General features: G+C 44.0%; 1 protein-coding gene across 1 annotated transcript; it reads right to left on the minus strand.

Moving 5' to 3' along the window:
* On the minus strand, window positions 1-16531 carry IL2RA (interleukin 2 receptor subunit alpha). The gene is made up of 6 exons (XM_067469343.1): window positions 16308-16531; window positions 11125-11313; window positions 6407-6508; window positions 4806-5045; window positions 3007-3081; window positions 1-63 (listed from the first exon to the last, which is right to left on the minus strand). The coding sequence occupies exons 1-6, from the start codon at window positions 16381-16383 to the stop codon at window positions 17-19; spliced, it is 729 nt and encodes a 242-aa protein (XP_067325444.1). The 5' UTR covers window positions 16384-16531; the 3' UTR covers window positions 1-16.
* Window positions 16532-20288: the final 3757 nt, after the last annotated feature.

Below are 20288 nucleotides of genomic sequence, written 5' to 3' on the forward strand. Positions count from 1 at the left end.
TTCTTATCAGGATTCCTTATAAAAGGATGGCAGCAATCATGACAGCAATAATCAACACAGTTGCTGAAAGAAACAGAGTTGAATGAAGAGATTATATCTTTGCTCAGTATCTATATAAATAAAAATGTAATGTTCGTTTGTGGGATTAACATAACTCAAAAACCACTTGACAAATTGACATCAAATTTGGACACAATACACCTATCAGGCCAACGAGTGTTCATCAGTCGTAAACACACACGTAAACATATACACAAAACCCCAGCGGAACAGACTTAAAACCCCCAAAAATACACCATATATGTTGTTGTTCATTCGTTCATTCGTCTCCGACTCTACGTGACCTCATGGACCAGCCCATGCCAGAGCTCCCTGTCAGCCATCACCACCCCCAGCTCCTTCAAGGTCAATCCAGTCACTTCAAGGATGCCATCCATCCATCTTGCCCTTGGTCGGCCCCTCTTCCTTTTGCCTTCCACTTTCCCCAGCATAATTGTCTTCTCTAGGCTTTGCTGTCTCCTCATGATGTGGCCAAAGTACTTCAACTTTGTCTCTAGTCTCCTTCCCTCCAGTGAGCAGTCGGGCTTTATTTCCTGGAGGATGGAGTGGTTGGATCTTCTCGCAGTCCAAGGCACTCTCAGAACTTTCCTCCAACACCACAGTTCAAAAGCATCTATCTTCCTTTGCTCATATACTCATTACTTGCTTACTTACTTACTTAGGCGATCCCTCGTTGGACGAGTAAGATGGTCTTCCATGATGGGTTTCCTTGTGGATTCATAGGTGGCTGAGGAGCCCTATTCTTGACCCGCATCTTCTCCCACAGTGGAGGCATTGGTTTTCAGGTGGAAGGCGGTCCCGGTCGGGGTTGGCTTGACGTGCCTTCCTCCTGGCACGTTTCTCTCTTTCACCCTCCACTCGTGCCTCCTCGAATTCTTCAGCACTGCTGCTCACAGCTGACCTACAGCTGGAGTGCTCAAAGGCCAGGGCTTCCCAGTTCTCAGTGTCTATGCCAGAGATTTTAAGGTTGGCTTTGAGGCCATCTTTAAATCTCTTTTCCTGTCCACCAACGTTCCGTTTTCCGTTCTTAAGTTCAGAGTAGAGCAACTGGTTTGGAAGACGGTGGTCGGGCATCCGGACAACGTGGCCGGCCCAGTGGAGTTGATAGCAGAGGACCATCGCTTCAATGCTGGTGATCTTTGCTTCTTCCAGCACGCTGACGTTTGTCCGCTTGTCTTCCCAAGAGATTTGCAGGATTTTCCAGAGGCAGCACTGATGGAATTGTTCCAGGAGTTACATGTGATGTCTGTAGACAGTCCACATTTCACAAGCATATAGCAGGGTTGGGAGGACAATAGCTTTATAGACAAGCACCTTGGTATCCCTACGGATGTCCCGGTCCTCAAACACTCTCTGCTTCATTCGGGAAAATGCTGCACTCAACAGAGCTCAGGTGGTGTTGTATTTCGGTGTCAATGTTGACTTTGGTGGACACCTTCTGAGATTGACCCAGTAACACCTTCTGAGACTGACCCTCTAAGAAGGACTGGAGTGACTGCAACACAGCACAACCTAAGCCCATTCCTGCGAGGCGTCTCAGAAAGATACCATGGTCTTGTTGCACTCCAGGTCACTCTGGCCTTAAAACACACCACACGAAGAGTGAAGAACAAATCTTCTTTTATTGCAACTTAGTAAATAGCCAGAAGAAACAAGTGCTTGTAAGAAAATAAGATAGTTCCAAAAAGTAATAAGTCCATAAAAGGCAGTAACCCCATGCAATGTCCACACAAGAAATCAAAGCAATCCAAGACAGCATTTAACCAGACAGGAATCAACACAAAGAAAAGACAATCCAAAAGGCTAAAAACTCCACAAGAACAAGACCCCTTGAACAGGATTTCCTTGGCACATGAACTCAATTTCCAAACGATGCCTGATCTAACAGGTTTCCCCTTGAGGCAAACCTTTTATCCCAAAACTCAGAAATTGGTTTCACTTCCCCCCACATTTTCCCCTTATCAGACGAACACTTTCAGAGTGACTGAGTTTTCTGTCGATCCTGGCTAATTTCCAGCCACCTGTTCTTCAGCTACCTATCTGGCTGCTCATTAAAATTCGCAGGTGTCAGATTGTTTTCCAAACCCAAATCTTGAGAGCTCACAGAGAGAGTGAACCAACATTGCTAGGCCCAGCAGGAATATTCTCATGAGAAACTGCCCTTTGCACTGGGGCCTCTCTGTTATTGTCTGCATGAAAATCATTGACCAAACCATCTCCATCTTGTACCTCAGCCTCAGCACCATCATTTCTCTCAGCATTTCCCACATCAGGATTCTGAAATACAAACACAGGCTGATTCCCATCAGGTCTATGGTACTGAAGGCAGCTGAGAGGTCCAAAAGAACCAAGAGGGACACACTCCTCTTGTCAAGTTCCACTAAGGCAGTGGATCTCAACCTGGGGTCCCTAGATGTTTTTGGCCTTCAACTCCCAGAAGTCCTAACAGCTGGTAAACTGGCTGGGATTTCTGGGAGTTGTAGGCCAAAACACCTGAGGACCCACAGGTTGAGAACCACTGCACTAAGGAGACCAAGGCTTGCCAAAAGTTGTTCAACTGAGTGCGGTCCAGTGATGGTTGCTTTTCCAAACACCTATCATGATCAAAGCAGCCCAGAGGTCAGGCAACACTAATTTTGTTTACATTGGGCGATCCTCAGATAGAGGATGGGGAACATGTACAGTATGATCCCCATATCCACAGGGCCAGTATCTACTGATTCATTTATTCACATCTCACAAAATGATATGTCAATTCTAGGCATCTTCTAGGTCCTCCAGAAAATGCTGCAACATCTCCTAGTTTATGTTTTTCTTCCTCATTAATAATTTTTGCCATCTTGACCCCACTCTGATGTTGTCTGGCCACAAATTCCCATCTGTGAAATGTTAGAAAAGATGTAAACAGATACATTAATGAACAAATTAAATAAGAACCTATGTTACCTTCCATGACTTGCTCTGATGTGCTTTGGGAACCATTGCCTCTGTGCTCATATTCTTCTGTTGAAGGAGAAGGAGCTAAGCGAGGAACAGTTGCATAAGAACAGAATATAAGTTAAACAGAAATAACCAGTTCTCAAGGAGAGTGGTAGGACTCAATTTCAGAATAAAAAGGAAAGGAAAGCCAGTGTTTTTGAAACAGAGAACACTTTCCATTGAGGAAAGAAGTCCCACATTTGGTTCCTTTATACACCAATTTTATTTTGCAGATATGTTATTCTTCTCATTTCCTGGGAGCTCCTTGCATTACTTAAAAAAATTATATTTATTGTATCATACACAGAACCATACAATCTTCAAAATAAGCAGTCAAAATAGCAGTATTTTCCCCAATCCTGCCACCCCCCCTCCCCATCTCCCCCCTCCCCTGCCCAGGAATAGTTTACTACTCTTGCTATATTTATTATACTTGTTCAATCATGAGTATGGTTTTATTTAACTCCTTATATTTATCTTTCCCCTTTATTCTGGAAATGAGATCCTTCCATTTTGCCTCCCAGGTCTTTCTGCTTTGTCCCATCCTATAGTAGCTTTTCCTTTCACTCACATAATCTTGGAGTATATAGTCAGCTAGATCTATGATATCTGTGTGTGTGTGAATCATATCTATCTATCTATATCTATGGCTGGATGGCTCTTTGTCAGGAGGGCTTTGATTAGATTTTCTTGCCCTGGTGAAGGGAGTTGGACTGGATGGCCTTAAGTATTTTCTGTTGGTCATGGGGGTTTTGTGTGGGAAATTTGCCCCAATTATGTCGTTTGTGGGGTTCAGAATGCTCTTTGATTGCAGGTGAACTATAAATCCCAGTAACTGCGACTCCCAAATGTCAAGGTCTATTTCCCCCAAACTCCATCTGTGTTTATATTTGGGCATATGGAATATTTGTGCCACGTTTGGTCCAGATCCATCATTGTTTGAGTCCACAGTGGTCTCTGGGTGTAGGTGAACTACAACTCCCAAACTCAAGGTCAATGCCCACCAAACCCTTCTAGTGTTTTCTGTTGGTCATGAGAGTCCTGTATGCCACGTTTGGTTCAATTCCATCATTGGTGGAGTTCAGAATGCTCTTTAATTGTAGGCGAACTATAAATCCCAAGAACTACAACTCCTAAATGACAAAATCAAAAAAATCTGAGTGAAGGACATACATTGCGTTGTTAGGTGTATGCTGTCCAAATTTGGTGTCAATTCACCCACTGGTTTTTGAGTTCTGTTAATCCCACAATCGAACATTACATTTGTATTTATATCGATTAGGCATACCTAGGTATACTAGAATTATAACTGGAAAGTTTTATAATGTCTGTATTATTAAATGAATCGATTTGTTGCCAGGATGTGTCTTATGAACTCACACTTGCTCTCTCTAACCTTCTTCTTGTCAGTGTGTATTTCATATATGATGTATGATGTATGTTTAAATGTAATTTTATGTAGGAGAATAGTGATTGTAATAGATTTGTATGGCCAGGATGTATGTTTACACAAAAGAGCTGTGAGAACGTGACCCTGAGTTCTTGCTGTGTGAAGAATTAGGGAGTGTCAGAGATAACTCCTTTCCAGCTACAGTTTGTCTTTTGTGCCAATCTTTTCGCTTTGTCTTCTTCATGTCTGCTCGCTGATGGTGTGTATTGGATTTATGAACTGCTCAAGTAAAGCTGAAACCTGCTTTTTATCGGTGACTCCAGAGTCCATTATTCTGAGCTTCTGTGATCCTTCTGCTAGCGCTAATACTTCTTACCTGAGCTGAGGGAGGGGTTTGGTGCCCCTTCGGTAATGACACTAGTACTATCATTGGCGCAGCGCAGAGATAAGCGGGACCACACTCCTTTCCCGTTGAAATCCTGGCAAGTACTGTTTCCAGAGATGGGGGTCCAGGCGTGGTATCCATCCAGGCACCTGTACTGCAGTGTTTGCCCCACAAGATACTTAATCACCTTGATCGTGGCATGGCTGAGGGGCCTGGGGAGTCTGCATCCATCTGAAGCAAAGAATCATGGAGTTGGAAGGCATTCCTAAAGAATTTCAGCCCAACCTTTCAAGGAGCTATCCAAGGTGCTGAGCCTATTTGGGAGACTCAATTCAGTCTCTCAGGGTGCATCTACACTGTAGAATTAATGCAGTTTTGACACCACTTTCACTGCCGTGGCTCAATGCTATGGCGTTGCAGTTTGGGAAGGTACCAGCACTCTTTGGCAGAGAGGGCTAAAGACTTTAAAGGTAAAAGTTTCCCCTTGACATTAAGTCTAGTCAAGTCTGACTCTGGGGTTGGTGCTCATCTCAATTTCTAAACCGAAGAGCTGGTGTTGTCCATAGACACCTCCTAAGTCATATGGTGGCATGACTGCATGGAGCGCAGTTACCTTCCCTCTATTGATCTACTCACATTTACATGTTTTCAAACTGCTACGTTGGCAGAAGATGGGGGTAACAGCAGGAGCTCATCCTGTCCATAGATTCAAACCGCTGACCTTCTGATCAGCAAGTTCTGCAGCTTAGCGGTTTATCCCACTGTGCCACCATGGTCCCTAAGGACTGTAGGTAAAAGTAAAGGTTTCCCCCTGATATTAAGTCCAGTCATATCTAACTCTGGAGGTTGGTTCTCATCTCCATTTCTAAGCTGAAGTGCCGGTGTTGTCCGTAGACACCTCCAACGTCATGTGGCCAGCATGACTGCATGGAGCGCAGTTACCTTCCCGCTGGATCTACTCACATTTACATGTTTTCGAACTGCTAGGTTGACAGAAGCTGGGGCTAACAGTGGGAGCTCATGCCGGTGTTGTCTGTAGACCCTCCAAAGTCATGTGGCCAGCATGACTGCATGGAGCACAGTTACCTTCCCACTGGATCTACTCACATTTACATGTTTTCAAACTGCTAGGTTGGCAGAAGCTGGGGCTAACGGTGGGAGCTCATGCCGCTCCCCAGATTCAAATCTGTGACCTTTCAATCAGCAAGTTCAACTGCTCAGCAGTTTAACCCACTGCTCCACTGAGGGCTTCAAGACTGTATGAAACTACAGTTCCCATGCTTCCACTATACTGGCCTTTGGAAGTTGAACAGGTACCGAACTGCATTAATACTACAGTGTAGATGCACCCTTAAACTTCAGGCTAAAACCCAGATCAAAATGATCACTACATTAGCAAAGAAGCCACCATGCCTCGTTCTTTTATCATTTGACTGTGATGAATTGTTTTAATACGGTGAAAGAATGTCAACATTATTTACTTATTTTTAGCATTGATTGGCTTCCTATTTCTTGCCCTGATGTCATCAGATGGGGAAGGAGGATCAATCTAAATATAATGAAAGAATGAAATAAATAATGGTTTATCTTACCTTTTATAATGTGGTGGGATGTTATTTGGGAGCTGTTGGAACTTCCTTCGCACACTTCAGTTGAGAGCTTCTGGGATGAGTTATGAGTCAGCTCAGAAGCGGCTGTGCAGGAATATAATTATGTAAGTGAGAAATATATATGAGCATATGCAAAGGCCTATATGGATTTATTATGGTCAATAAAGTGGATATGATACTGGGCATTAGTTCTTTAACAACAACAACATGTTCTACAGCAGAGCTTTCCAAACCTTTCATGTTGGGGGACACATGTTTTAGGCATGCATCCTTTTGAGACACATTAATCCACTTCTACTAGCAGACCAGAGGTTAAACCAGGCATGGGCAAACTTAGGCCCTCCAGGTGTTTTGGACTTCAACTCCCACAATTCCTAACAGCCTACCCTTTGTGACCCTGTGCAGATAATCTCCTGGTGTCGGAACTCAGATGCCTTTAAAGAGCCACACACAGTAATGTAAACAAATCAACAGTTTATTAAGTCAAAGTAAACAGGACTCAGAGACATTTCCTTCAGTGTCTCTGGCAAAAACTCAAAGTTTGCAGCAATTTGCAGCTTGAAAAACGAAGTAAGAAAATAAACCGGATTATACTGGCAAAATGCGCCAAAATCACACAGTTCAAAGATAAAGTCAAAACAAAACACTGTGAAGAGAAGCCGTTGTCCAAAATCAGTCCAAGGTCGAAGAAGTCCCAGTTGAAGATAACAGAGTCCAAAAGCAGTGTCGTCGTCATAAACAGTCCGTGATTAAGGAGAGGGGAATTCTGCACTTACGAGAGTCCAAGCCAGTCAGCACACAAAGAATGCCGCAACCTGCAGTTCCAGGACCCAAGCCCAACAAGAGAAGCGACAACAGCAAAACCCGAGGCACGTAGCCAACACTTTGCCTATTGCAAAGTTCCATACTTTCAGTGCCTTCACTTATCCTACAACTCATCATCCGTTGATGAGTTGCCCTCCGCCCTTTCCTCATCGCTATCAGCTGTCTTACCCATTACAGCTGAGCGCCAACACCCATTTCTCCGACTCTTCCACCTCTTGTCAAGACTTAAGTCTCCCCATGAATCCCTGGTATCTCTAGACTGCCAATCCCCAGAAAAACCCTCAAATGCATCACTGGATGTGGGTTGCATGCACCCATTCCTGATTTCTTGCACTTGAGTCCAATCCAATGGCTCTTCTTCATCCTCACTACTCCCAGACCCATTACTTCCAGCAAAGCCCATGAAATCCTCATCTTCAGTGGGAGCACTAAGTATGTCCTGGATCCTTTTCCTCTGACATTCTTCGTCAGAGTCTTGCTCACCTCTACTCCCATCTCCCTCCTCCTCCTCGCACATTTCACTCTCTGAGAAACCCTCGAAGGAGTCTTCATCTATGGGAGACATAAGTATCTCCCGGATTCCCTTCTTTTGTTGTTCTTCTTCTAACACCCGAGCACCTCCTTTCCCTCCTCTACTACTCCCACTAGTAGTATCCTTGCCAGCGGACTCTACTACAACACCTGGGAATGTAAAAGGTTGGGCAAATCCCTCTGGCTATTTCCCAAGCCAGGTAATTATCAAATTCATTGTGTATATGCAAAGATAGGTGATTTCCTTTGCTAGCCAAATAAGCCCAAAATGTTTGTACAATACACGTGAAGTTAAGAGTCTTCCACTCCTACCGGTTGTTAGGAATTGTGGGAGTTGAAGTCCAAAACACCTGGAGGGCCTGAGTAAACACTGGCGTACTTTCCTAGATGATTTCTGTGTGCCGGCTGTGGTTAAAGTCAGAGACTTTAACCACAGAGATTGTGTAGCTTTGCAGTGTGGCATTTGGAAGAAACAGGTGGATTCAGGTAAGGGGTTCCCAGAGGAGAGCATTTCCCCCATAGGACGACTGCCCACAACTCAAAACTGTGTGACTAAGCCCAGTATTATCACTCCATCCCTTGGATTTCCTGGTAGCACTTGGCTTAACCACAACTAAGCTGATGGGACATACATATAAGGCAGCTTTGCGTGTGATCTAGAAAAGTGTGGTCAGCTACAGAGCCACATTCTCAGGGTCAAATGACAAATTAGTCGGAGGTGTTGAAGCTGTGACAGAGCACACGTTGCAAATATAAAGTCCCATATTCAATAACCTAGGTCTCTAGTTAGGGTTGGATTGTCCCTCGCACCAAACCCTGGAGAGTGGCCAACAATGACACCAAACATTATGGACAATAGAATCATAGAGTTGGAAGAGACCACATGGGCCATCCAGTCCAACTACTCTGGCATGCAGAAACACACAATCCAAGCCCTCCTGACAGATGGCCATCCTGCCTATGATTAAAAACCTCAAGAGAAGGAGACTCCATAATACTTCAGGCACCATATTCCACTCTCAAACATCAGGAAGGTCTTCCTAATGATGTCTTTTCCTGCAATTACCTTAGTCAGTTCTGAAGCCCCTTCTTCTATGTGAGATGGAGTGCAAGACAATCCAAGGCCCCTTTGTCATATGTTCTGCAGTTGATGGTGCTTGGTGATGGAAGGTTGGACCCTCTGCTGACAATGGAGGCCCAGGTGTCCACCATTACTAGAACCGCCTTTTTTCATCTGCGGCAGGCTAGACAGCTGGCCCCCTCCCTGTCCAGGGATGACCTAGCTACGGTGATCCAGGCTACGGTCATCTCAAGACTGGACTACTGTAACGGCCTCTACATTGGCCTTCCTCTTTCGGTGATCTGGAAGCTCAAGTTGGTACAAAATGCAGCTGCTTGGCTTCTTGCAGGAATTCCGATGAGATGCCACATAACACCAATCTTACTACAGCTGCATTGGTTACCAATTGAGCACCGGATCACTTTCAAAGTGATGGTACTCACCTTTAAGGCCTTGAATGGTCTGGGGCCGATGTAGCTGAGGGACTGCCTCACCCCCTACCAACCCCAGAGATCCCTCCATTCTGAGGACCAAGATTTGTTGGAAATTCCCAGTGTCAAGACCTTGCATCTAACAGCAACCAGACGCAGAGCCTTCACAGCAGTGGCACCATCACTCTGGAATACTCTGCCACCTGAAGGCCGTGCCTTACGGGACTTATCAGCTTTCCGCAGGGCATGTTAGACATACCTGTTTCGACGGGCCTTTGATCTTTGATTGCTGTTTTTAAATTGTTTTAAATTGTTTTTAAATTGTGTTCAATTTTAGCCTGTTCTTGTAAGCTGCTCCGAGCCCCAGGGGAGTGGCGGCATATAAGTTCAAATAATAAATAAATAAAAATAAATAATGTAAGTATTCGTTCCAAAGGGTTTAGTAATCTGTAAGTAAGAGTTCATGGGTGAAAGCAATTAAGGGTGGAGGTGTTTGCAGCTGGGTGTTACTGGATTTAAGGAGCTAACCTTGAGACTGATCTTTGGGAGAAAGGTATCTGTTGTATTTTGGTGGTGGATGCTGCTGGTTTTTCCCCCAGGTCTGTTGGATTTTTTTGGTATCCTGACCTGTCTCCTGTAATCTTGGAATCCTGAAACCTTGAACCTTTGGACTTGCTTTTGACTATGGTATAGCCTCTTGATCCCTGGACTTTGTTTATTGAACTCTTGGCATTTGACCATTGTGTTGCATCCCAGTTCAAGAAACAAGACCATAAGATTAAATCCACCACTCTGGACTGTAGGAAAAGCAATCCTTGTTTATTGATGAAAAATTGGTTACAAAAGAAAGGTAAATGCAGAGTAAAAAAAGCCACAGAAAAACACAGTAGTCAATAGGATCTCTGAACTTGAGCAAAACTTCAAAAGCCACAAAACAATAACCAGGAGTCTGTTAGCCTTTTACTAACCATGAACTTGGAAACTACAAGCCTGTGGGATTACTGGCCATGGAACACAGGAATTCTGCCAAGACCAGCCACAGTCCCGAACATTGCTTGACCTAAAGAAGCACCCGGCAGGGATGCTCTTAAACCAAAGAAGTTATTCTTAGAAACACCCCTTGATTTTTCTGTTTGGGCCTCTTTCTGCTGGAGACGCTGTGACCTTCGTACAGACTGGGAAACAAATCTATCTCTCACTATCTGTTCTCTTCGGACCTCATTATCAAGCCCAGGTGTGGAGATATCACGGCTAACTTCCAAAACATTCTCTTCTAACTGCTGGGTTTTGTTTTCATTCCCACTGACCTCTGCATCAACAACAGATTCCACACTGTCATAGTCAGGGAGAGCTTGCTCAGTTTGAAAAACTATCAGAGAATCCTGTTCACATAGATCAGGATCAGACTGAACCCCAACACATTGGACTGGACCCTTTTGACTATGAAGTTATTTTTGCTATCAGTTTTTTGTTTATTCTGTAGCTGCGTGCTATCTTTGTGTTTTATATTTTGGACTATAAAAACAGCCAGCAAGTAAGTCCTGTTTTAATTAAACTGTTTGTTAAAACTGGGAGTTTGATCCAGCTCTACCTAAATAAGGCAGAGCTCTGGCAACGTGACACCCTTCTACACTGCCATATTATCTGCTTTGAATTGAATTATATGGCAATATAGACTAGGCATGGGCAAACTTGGGCCCTCCAGGTGTTTTGGACTTCAACTCCCACAATTCCTAACAGCCTACCGGCTGTTAGGAATTGTGGGAGTTGAAGTCCAAAACATCTGGAGGGCCAAAATGTGGCGAGCTGACTCGGAAACCTCCATGCAATTCCCCAGTAATGCCACTTCTTACCTATGCACTTGGGGGGAAGCCGGCAGGTCCACTGAGCTTGGCCAGATTGATTCTCGCAGGTCATCCGGTTGCTACTTCCTACTAATCTCTTGTAGCCAACCTCACAATCATGACGGATCACTGTCCCCAAGATGTACCATTCGGCAAAATACTCGGCAAACTCAATAGTTTGTGGAGAGGGGCATTCTCCTGAAAAGGGAAGCAGGGTGAATACAGGCATCAAGGACTAATGGGTGGAAGCACCAGAAAGTAGAAGAATCAAAGCATCTTAGAGCTGGAAGAAACCCCAAGGACTACCTAGTCCAACTCCATTCTGCCAGGCAGGTAAACACAATCTAAGCACTCCTGACAGGTGGTCATCCATCCACTGCTTAAACTTCCAAAGGAAACATCATCAGACTCTCAAGCAGCATATTCCACAGTCACAAAGCTCTTAGTGTGCTGGTATGGCTGTACCAGGAGCTCCAACTTTATTTGCTTTGTATTAAATGTTTGTTTGCAGTCCTAAGTTCCAGGGTTCTGCAGATAGGTGGCTTCCTTTGGTTGCAGTCATAGGGCAAGTCACCTGTTCATCATCGTTAAGTTTTGGTTCCGCACCTTGCTCAGGGCAATTGGGAAGGGAAGGGAGCCATTTTTAGTTAGTCTCAGCAAGGAAAGCTAATGTACAGGACGTGTGCAAGCTTCCCCTGTACAAAAGCTTCAACCCTTAAGACTTTCCTGGGGAGAACAGTCTTAAGAGTCTCCAAAGATTTCCAGGGAAACAGCCCTAAAGACCAAAGAACTCTAGCAGGAGAACATCTAGGCCTTTACTGGTAGGTCCACTCGGCGTTCGAGAAGCAGTTCGACCTGGTAGCGGAGCACACTAAGGGCTAGATTACAATAAGGGTTAGATTACAGTCAGCCAGGGAGAAGTTAAAAAGGGGACTTTCCTTTAAAGTAAAGAAGAAGTTATTGAAGACAGTTGCCTGTCCTTCATGGGCAAGTTTAGGAAGCCACCAGTTGAATAAAAACATGGAATCATTTGTTTAACTTTCTGAAGACAAGAGAAGTTTCTGTTTGATTGTTCATTAATAAAAGACTTTGTTATACTTCAGAAGCCATCTAAAGATCATTTGTGGTGGAAAACCTCTGAGAACTTCTCCTTGGGCCCCCTGGCTTCCCCCTGAGCAAAGGTTGCATGTCCTGTTCTAAAGGAAATTCTTTACAGGCCCAGTGTGCGACAGAACAGGCAACTGTGGGCCTCTTTCAGGAATTTGACCTTAGGAATCCATAGGAGAAGCACTACATCAATGAGAAGCCTCGGGCTCATCCTCATTGATATCAGACACAGGCCCAGGAAAACCATCATCCCCATTGACATCAGACACAATCACAGGCTGAACTACAACAGTATTATTCCAGCTGGGGTCTGACAAAAGTGGTACTATTACTTCGAAAAGGACTTACTTTGCACTCAATTGGCTCATTGATGAGAGAGATGGGGGCAGTATACAGATGTACTGCAATTACCACCGAATGCACCAGCACTCTTTGGCAGAGAAAGGCTGTAGTTGTAAAACTACAACTGCCAGGATTCGATGGCATTCAGCCCTCTTTCATGGCACTGCTTTGCCTTCATAGGTCATCCTGAAGTCCTGAAACTACCAAGAAACTACCAGAACTGAAATATGAGTCTCCTGGATGAGTCATTTGACTAAACCTGCCCTGTAAAACCCACAGTTTGGGGCAGCAAGAGAACAGTTGGGAAGAATGACTTCGCAGCATATATGTTTTCAAAGGTCGGCGAGTTTCAAGACTCGATGAAATGAGATTCTGTCTTCTTCCTGCTCCTTTAAAGAACCGTTTGAAGTCTTCCTCCAAAGACGTCTGGCTTGAAAAGAAAGTGCAAGTACAAGGAGTTTTGGTATGATCACACTTCGTTCATTTTACGATCTGTGGCCAACATGTGGTTAAACCATTTCCAGTACGGCAGATATGAAACAGTTGACTAGTAAGCTGGAGAAAGGAGAGAAAGAGTCTTCATATAGAATCCTAGAGTTCAAAGGGACCGCAAGGGCCATCTAGTCCAACCCTGTTCTGCAATGCGGAAAGAGGCAACTAAAGCATTCCAGACAGATGGCCATCCAAGCTCAGTCTAAAGACCACCGAAGAAGGCAGATCCGTCTCTTTTCAGGTCCTCTAATGCACTCTTACAGTCAAGACGTTCTTCCTAATGTTTACATGGAATCTCTGTTCTTGTGCTTGAATCCATTGGTTTGTGTTGCTGGTCTCTGGAATAGCGGGAAACAAGCTCATGCCCATCTCCTCCTCCTCTTCTTCCCCTTATTTTCTTCTCCATCTTTTCTTCTACTTTTCTCCTCCTCCTCCTTCTTATCTTTCCTCATCCTCCTCTTCTTCTCCTTGTCTTCTTCCTCTTCTCCTTTTCTTTCCTTCTCTTCTTTCTTCCTATTCTTTCGTTTCTTCTCCTTCTCCTTCTTCTACTCTTCCTTCTTCTCCTTTTCTTCCTTCTTCTCCTCCTCCTCTTCTTCCCCTTATTTTCTTCTCCATCATTTATTCTACTTTTCTCCTCCTCCTCCTTATCTTTCCTCCTCCTCCTCCTCTTCTGCATGTCTTCCTTCTCTTCTTCTTTCTTTTCCTTCTCTTCCTTCTTCCTATTCTTTCATTTCTTCTTCTTCTTCTCCTTCTCTTCCTTCTTCTTTTCCTCCTCTTTTCCCCCTTATTTTCTTCTCCATCATTTCTTCTACTTTTCTCCTCCTCCTCCTTATCTTTCCTTACCCTCTTCTTCTTCTCCATGTCTTCTTCGTCTTCATCTTTTCTTTCCTTCTCTTCCTTCTTCCTATTCTTTCGTTTCTTCTTCTTCTAATATTCCTCCTCCTCCTCCTCCTCCTCCTCTTCTTCCCCTTATTTTCTTCTTCATCATTTCTTCTACTTTTCTCCTCCTCCTCCTTATCTTTCCTCGTCCCCCTCTTCTTCTCTTTGTCTTCTTCCCCTTCTTCTTTTCATTCCTTCTCTTCCTTCTTCCTATTCTTTCATTTCTTCTCCTTCTCCTTCTTCTACTCTTCTTTCTTATCCTTCTCCTCCTTCTTCTCCTTTCCTCTTCTTCCCCTTATTTTCTTCTCCATCATTTCTTCTACTTTTCTCCTCCTCCTCCTTATCTTTCCTCACCCTCTTCTTCTTCTCCATGTCTTCTTCGTCTTCATCTTTTCTTTCCTTCTCTTCCTTCTTCCTATTCTTTCGTTTCTTCTTCTTCTAATATTCCTCCTCCTCCTCCTCCTCTTCTTCCCCTTATTTTCTTCTTCATCATTTCCTCTACTTTTCTCCTCCTCCTCCTTATCTTTCCTCACCCTCCTCTTCTTCTCCATGTCTTCTTCGACTTCATCTTTTCTTTTCTTCTCTTCCTTCTTCCTATTCTTTCGTTACTTCTTCCTCAGAGGTAGTGAGGTCTGTTGGAACTAGGAAATTGGGTTTATATATCTGTGGAAAGACCAGGGTGGGACAAAGGACTCTTGTCTGCTGGAGCTAGGTGTGAATGTTTCAACTGACCACTTCCAAAGTGTCTAGGACTGTGTGATATTATTACTATTATTATTATTACTATTATTTTACTGAAACAAAAGCACAGTATGTCACAGCAAATGAGATCTATATGCTGGATTTCGTATCACAAAATCACAAGTCGAACACTTCCCAAGCGTCTAGGACTGTGTGATATTATTATTATTATTATTATTATTTTCTACAAAGCTACAAATCTGAGCATCCTATAGATTGGATCCTCAGATGCAAAGTAGCATTACAGTGCATATATTCCCTGCAATAATAATGTCTTAATAATCAAGAACTGGGTCTGAGCTACATCTCTTCTAAGGCTCTTAAGACAGGGAAAAACACCAATCACTCCATCTCTCCTGGCACACAAGCAGAGAGAGATCTCAAAGCACATAGCACAATACGCTCCATACTAAAATGTAAGAAAAAGGCAGAAGTCTGATTCAAAAAAAGCTTGCAGTAGAAAGGATCCATTTAAAACAACTGATCAGAATGAGAGCAGAAAGAGAGAAGAGAGGAATCATAGACTCATAGAATCATAGAGTTGGAAGAGACCTCATGGGCCATCCAATCCAACCTCCTGCCAAGAAGCAGGAATATTGCATTCAAATCACCCCTGACAGATGGCCATCCAGCCTCTGTTTAAAAGCTTCCAAAGAAGGAGCCTCCACCACACTTCGGGGCAGAGAGTTCCACTGCTGAACGGCTCTCACAGTCAGGAAGCTCTTCCTCATGTTCAGATGGAATCTCCTTTCTTGTAGTTTGAAGCCATTGTTCCATGTCCTAGTCTCCAGGGCATCAGAAAACAAGCTTGCTCCCTCCTCCCTATGACTTCCTCTCACATATTTATACATAGCTATCATATCTCCTCTCAGCCTTCTCTTTTTCAGGCTAAACATGCCCTGCTCTTTAAGCCGTTCCTCATAGGGCTTGTTCTCCAGACCCTTGATCATTTTAGTCGCCCTCCTCGGGACACATTCCAGCTTGTCAATATCTCTCTTGAATTGTGGTGCCCAGAATTGGACACAATATTCCAGGTGTGGTCTAACCAAAGCAGAATAGAGGAGTAGCATTACTTCCCTAGATCTCGACATTATTCTCCTATTGACGCAGGCCAAAATCCCATTGGCTTTTTTTGCCGCCACATCACATTGTTGGCTCATGTTTAACTTGTTGTCCACGAGAACTCCAAGATCTTTTTCACACGTACTGCTCTCGAGCCAGGCATTTTCCCCTATTCTGTATCTTTGCATTTCGTTTTTTCTGCCTAAGTGGAGTATCTTGCATTTGTCCCTGTTGAACTTCATTTTGTTCGTTTTGGCCCGTCATCACTCTAATCTGTTAAGCTCGTTTTGAATTCTGCTCCTGTCCTCTGGAGTATTGGCCATCCCTCCCAATTTGGTGTTGTCTGCAAACTTGATGATCCTGCCTTCTAACCCTTCATTCACAACTGTCATTTAACTGCAGATCTGGAACTGATGCCCTCTACTTCAAAAATGTTATTTAACTGAGGTGGAAATTCAGGTGATTCATCCTTGACAGTTCATGCCCTTTACGAGTTGCCATCGGCAGTCCCTCCTTTCCTTACCTTACCTTAAATCACCAAACAGCAAACCAAAGATTTTGCTGCTTACCTTTTCCAGTCCCGGATGCGGACTGGATCGTTCCCCACATCAGGAATAATCCAAATCCAATGCAGAAGTTTCCCATCTCTTCCCAGCCCTCAAATTTGTAATTTTAGAGAAGGAAAAGACCGAAGATCAGCTTGGGCTTACTGTTCACTGCCTGCTTGGATGGCAATGTCTCTCTCTCTTCTGCAGGACTGCAGGAAGAGCCTTAGATAATCATGATTGCGCATTGTCTCGATTTCGATCAGTGTTTCATGCTACCACCACCACCACCCCCCTCCTTGTGCAGATGAAACTCTTCTCAGGTGTGAGGACTACTCATTCAGGAAGTTAGAGATCTTTTTTTTTAGTGTACCCAAAAAGTACCATATAGATGAGCCACACTTTGGAGGATGTGGTTTACACCTGAGGCGAACATCCTGCGAATGGCTTTGGCCCACCAAGTGGACATTCTAGCATACACACACACACACACACACACACACACACACACACTAGCTGCACCCGCCACGCATTGCTGTGGCCAACCTTCCCACTTTCTCTCCTTCTTTCCCTCCCTCCTTCCCATCTTTCCTTCTCTTCTTCCTTCCTTCTCTATCTCTTTCCTTCCCCCTTTTCTTTCTCTTCTGCTGTCCCTCTTTTCTTCCTTCTCTCTTTCCTTCTTTCCTTCCCTCCCTCTTTCTCTACATATTCCCCCCTTCCTTCTCTCCCTTTCCTTCCTTCTTTCCCCTTTTCTTTCCTTCTCTCCTTCCTTCTCTTTTTCTTCTTTTTCTTCTCTCCTTCCTTCCTTCCTTCCTTCTCTTTTTCCTTCCTTCCTTCCTTCTCTTTTTCTTCTTTTTCTTTCCCTCCCTCTTTCTCTCCTTTCTTCTTTATCTACCTCTTTCCTTCCTTCCCTTTGCTTCCATGCTTCCTTCCCCCTTTCCTTCTTTCCCTCCCTCCCTCCCTCCCTCTTTTTCTTTTCTTTTCTTTTCTTTTCTTTTCTTTCTTTCTTTCTTTCTTTCTTTCTTTCCTCCCCTTCCCTACCTCTTTCTTCCTTTTTTCTGTATTGTCATTTAGCTTTTGGGGGCTTTTTAAGTCCCTTCTGCTGTGTTTTTCAGTGTTTTTATGAGTGAAGGACATATATTGGGTTTTTAGGTGTATTGTGACCAAATTTGGTGTCAATTCCCCCAGTGGCTTTTGAGTTCTGTTAATCCCACAAACGAACATTACATTTATATATATATATATATATATATACACACATACACACACACACACACATACAGAGTATTTATATTCTGCCCTTCTCACCCCGCAGGGGATTCAGGGCAGATTACAATGCACAAATACAGGGCAAATGTTCAATGCCATTTAGACATACAACATATATAGACAGGCACAGAGGCAATTTAACGTTCTAGCTTTCTGGCTTCATGAGGGTATGCTCGATTCCGGCCACAAGGGGAGCTGTGTCTTCACCATCCACATGTGACACTGAGCCCATGGTGGAGTCCTGCCTCATTCTTCTGCATGCTGCTGCAAGATTTTAAGGTGTCATAAATTAGTTAAATTAGCCTCCCCACATAAAGCGGTACCTAAATTTCCTACTTGACAGATGCAACTGTCTTTCGGGCTGCATAGGTCAACAGCAAGCTAGACTATTTATGGTGAGGAGCTCACTTTGACCTGGGCTGGTTTCGAACTCATGACCCCTCTGTCAATAGAGATTTAATGCAGCTGGCTATTAACTAGCTGTTCCACAGCTAGTTAGCCCAGAGCAGCAAATTCTACCTGTGCCAAAATTGGGACATGGGGAAACATTATTTCCCTATGTCAGGCATGGGAAAATTTTCTAACTTGGGGGCTGCATTGCAGGCCGGAGTGGGGTGGGCAAGCCAGGAGGGAGGGGGTTCTCCCCAAGCCCCCTCCCTGCCCTTCCCTTCCTTTCTCCTTCTCCTTCAGAGGCAGAAAATGAAGGAAAGACAGGAAATGTTTGGATCTCAAAAGGGTTGAATGAAATGGTGGACGGGAAATAAATAGTGTCTCCATGAGATCCCATGTTGCTAACTGCTGTTATAGAATCCTAGAGCTGGAAGAGACCCCCAAGGGCCATCCAGTCCAACCCCCTGCCATGCAAGAAGGCACAATCAAAGCACTCCCAATAGACAGCCTCTGCAGAAAAGTCCCCAGAGAAGAAAACTACACCGCACTCCGAAACAGCCTATGCCACTCTCCAACATCTCTAAATTTCATTATTGCCAATTTTTATGACAGAACCAATTAGGAACTGCCATTTATAACGAAATTTTGAAAGTTTTGTTAAAGTTCTGAAATTTTCACCACCAGAACTTTAGCAACACTGTAGAAGCAAAGCACCAGCGCCCCCTAGTCTTCACCACCAGAATTTTAGTTTTGCAAGTACTTTAGAACCATTTAGAACCATGAATGGCACATGCCCATGTTTTGCACCATTTCCAAGAGCACTTCATAATCTGTAAAAGTGAAACAGTATGGAACATGTTTCCTTATTATCCCTATGAGACTCATGTGCTCCCCATAAATTAATAAGCGATGTGGAGGTACATACACACACATATTATCCCATCCCATTATACTGCCCTGCTTTCGAATGAGAACTTTATAACTTCACCAAATTGAAATGCAGTTTCATTTCCAATAATTCATTATCACGGGGTGTCTGTGCCCTACACCACTGGAGAAATTACAATGTCTAGCTGGTATTGCACCACCTGACATCCGCTGGGAAGTAGCAGCCAATAGTGAAAGGACCAAGGCAGCGACATCTCCAGCTCATCCCTTGTTTGGGTATCAGCCAGCACATCAATGACTTAAATCAAGAAATAGTTTTCTAAGATCTACAGAGACACTTGTTGGAATACCCCAGCAGGCGAGAGTCCAAAAGTGGCAGGCTCAAACCCAGAACCTCAATCAATGGCTGATACCAAATGAGAGACTCCCCCCTGCACACACAGAAAACTGGGCGACTTGGAAGGCGCTGAACAGACTGCGCTCTGGCACCATGAGATACGGAGCCAACCTCAAGAAATGGGGCTACAAAGTGGAGTCCACAACATGCGCGTGTGGAGAAGAGCAAACCACTGACCACCTGCTGCAATGCATCCTGAGCCCTGCTACATGCAAAATGGAGGACCTTCTTGCGGCAACACCAGAAGCACTCCAAGTGGCCAGCTACTGGTCAAAGGACACTTAATCAACTACCAAGCTTGCAAATTCTGTGTTTTGTCTGTTTTTGTTAAAAATGTAATACAAATGTCTGGTTGCTGATGACACGATAAATAAATTTCCAATAACATTGCCAGTATTTTACTCCCCCCCCCCCTTTTTTTATAAAGCATCTTGATCATGTCTGTTCCATGTGCAATCTGATTTTGTGGTAGAGATGTAACGGCGCTGGTGCATGTGCTATTGCCGATTGCAAGCTGGAGAACTGAAATATACTATCAGATGTCGATCAGGCAGATTACGAACATTTGGGCTGGTGGAGATAAAACTCTGAAACAATCATAAGAGATGATACATGCTAACTGTACTATGGACAGTAATAATCCCTAACACTTTGGCAATACTGTCAAACCCAACTCTGCGCCTACATGCAGAGTTGGGTTCTGGATGTTCAGTGATTATAGATGACCTTTGCTGAACTTTTATTAGCAAGTCATGGTTTTTCCAACCAGCCCAAGGTCTGCTCCACTAGTCATCCTGAGAATAAGGGAGCAATACATCTCTCTATACCAGTGGTTCCCAACCTTTTTTTGACCAGGGACCACTCTCCAACATTAGTACCCAAAGGGTTATGAATCAGTTTATGCTCAACTTTAGATTCAGTTTGGTTATTTGGGGTGCTGATTCAGAAAACTGCACTGGATAGACCACATCAGCTCTAGTTTCTGATACAGAACATATGCCAACCAGTAGTCTCCATCTGCTTGCCCACAGTTCTCTGTGGGCAGTAATCTGTGGGCTGTG

This window comes from Anolis sagrei, chromosome 5, assembly GCF_037176765.1.
Source record: "Anolis sagrei isolate rAnoSag1 chromosome 5, rAnoSag1.mat, whole genome shotgun sequence".
Lineage (NCBI taxonomy): Eukaryota > Metazoa > Chordata > Lepidosauria > Squamata > Dactyloidae > Anolis > Anolis sagrei.

Bases quoted from the DNA above. Each gene is read 5' to 3' on its own strand.
- IL2RA (XM_067469343.1), bottom strand. From the start codon at position 16,383: ATGGGAAACTTCTGCATTGGATTTGGATTATTCCTGATGTGGGGAACG. The intron at 3,082-4,805 runs GTAAGAAGTATT...TTCCTCGCTTAG, and splicing joins AAACCCCTCCCTCAGCTCAG to CTCCTTCTCCTTCAACAGAA. The intron at 64-3,006 runs GTAACATAGGTT...TGTTTCTTTCAG, and splicing joins ATCAGAGCAAGTCATGGAAG to CAACTGTGTTGATTATTGCT.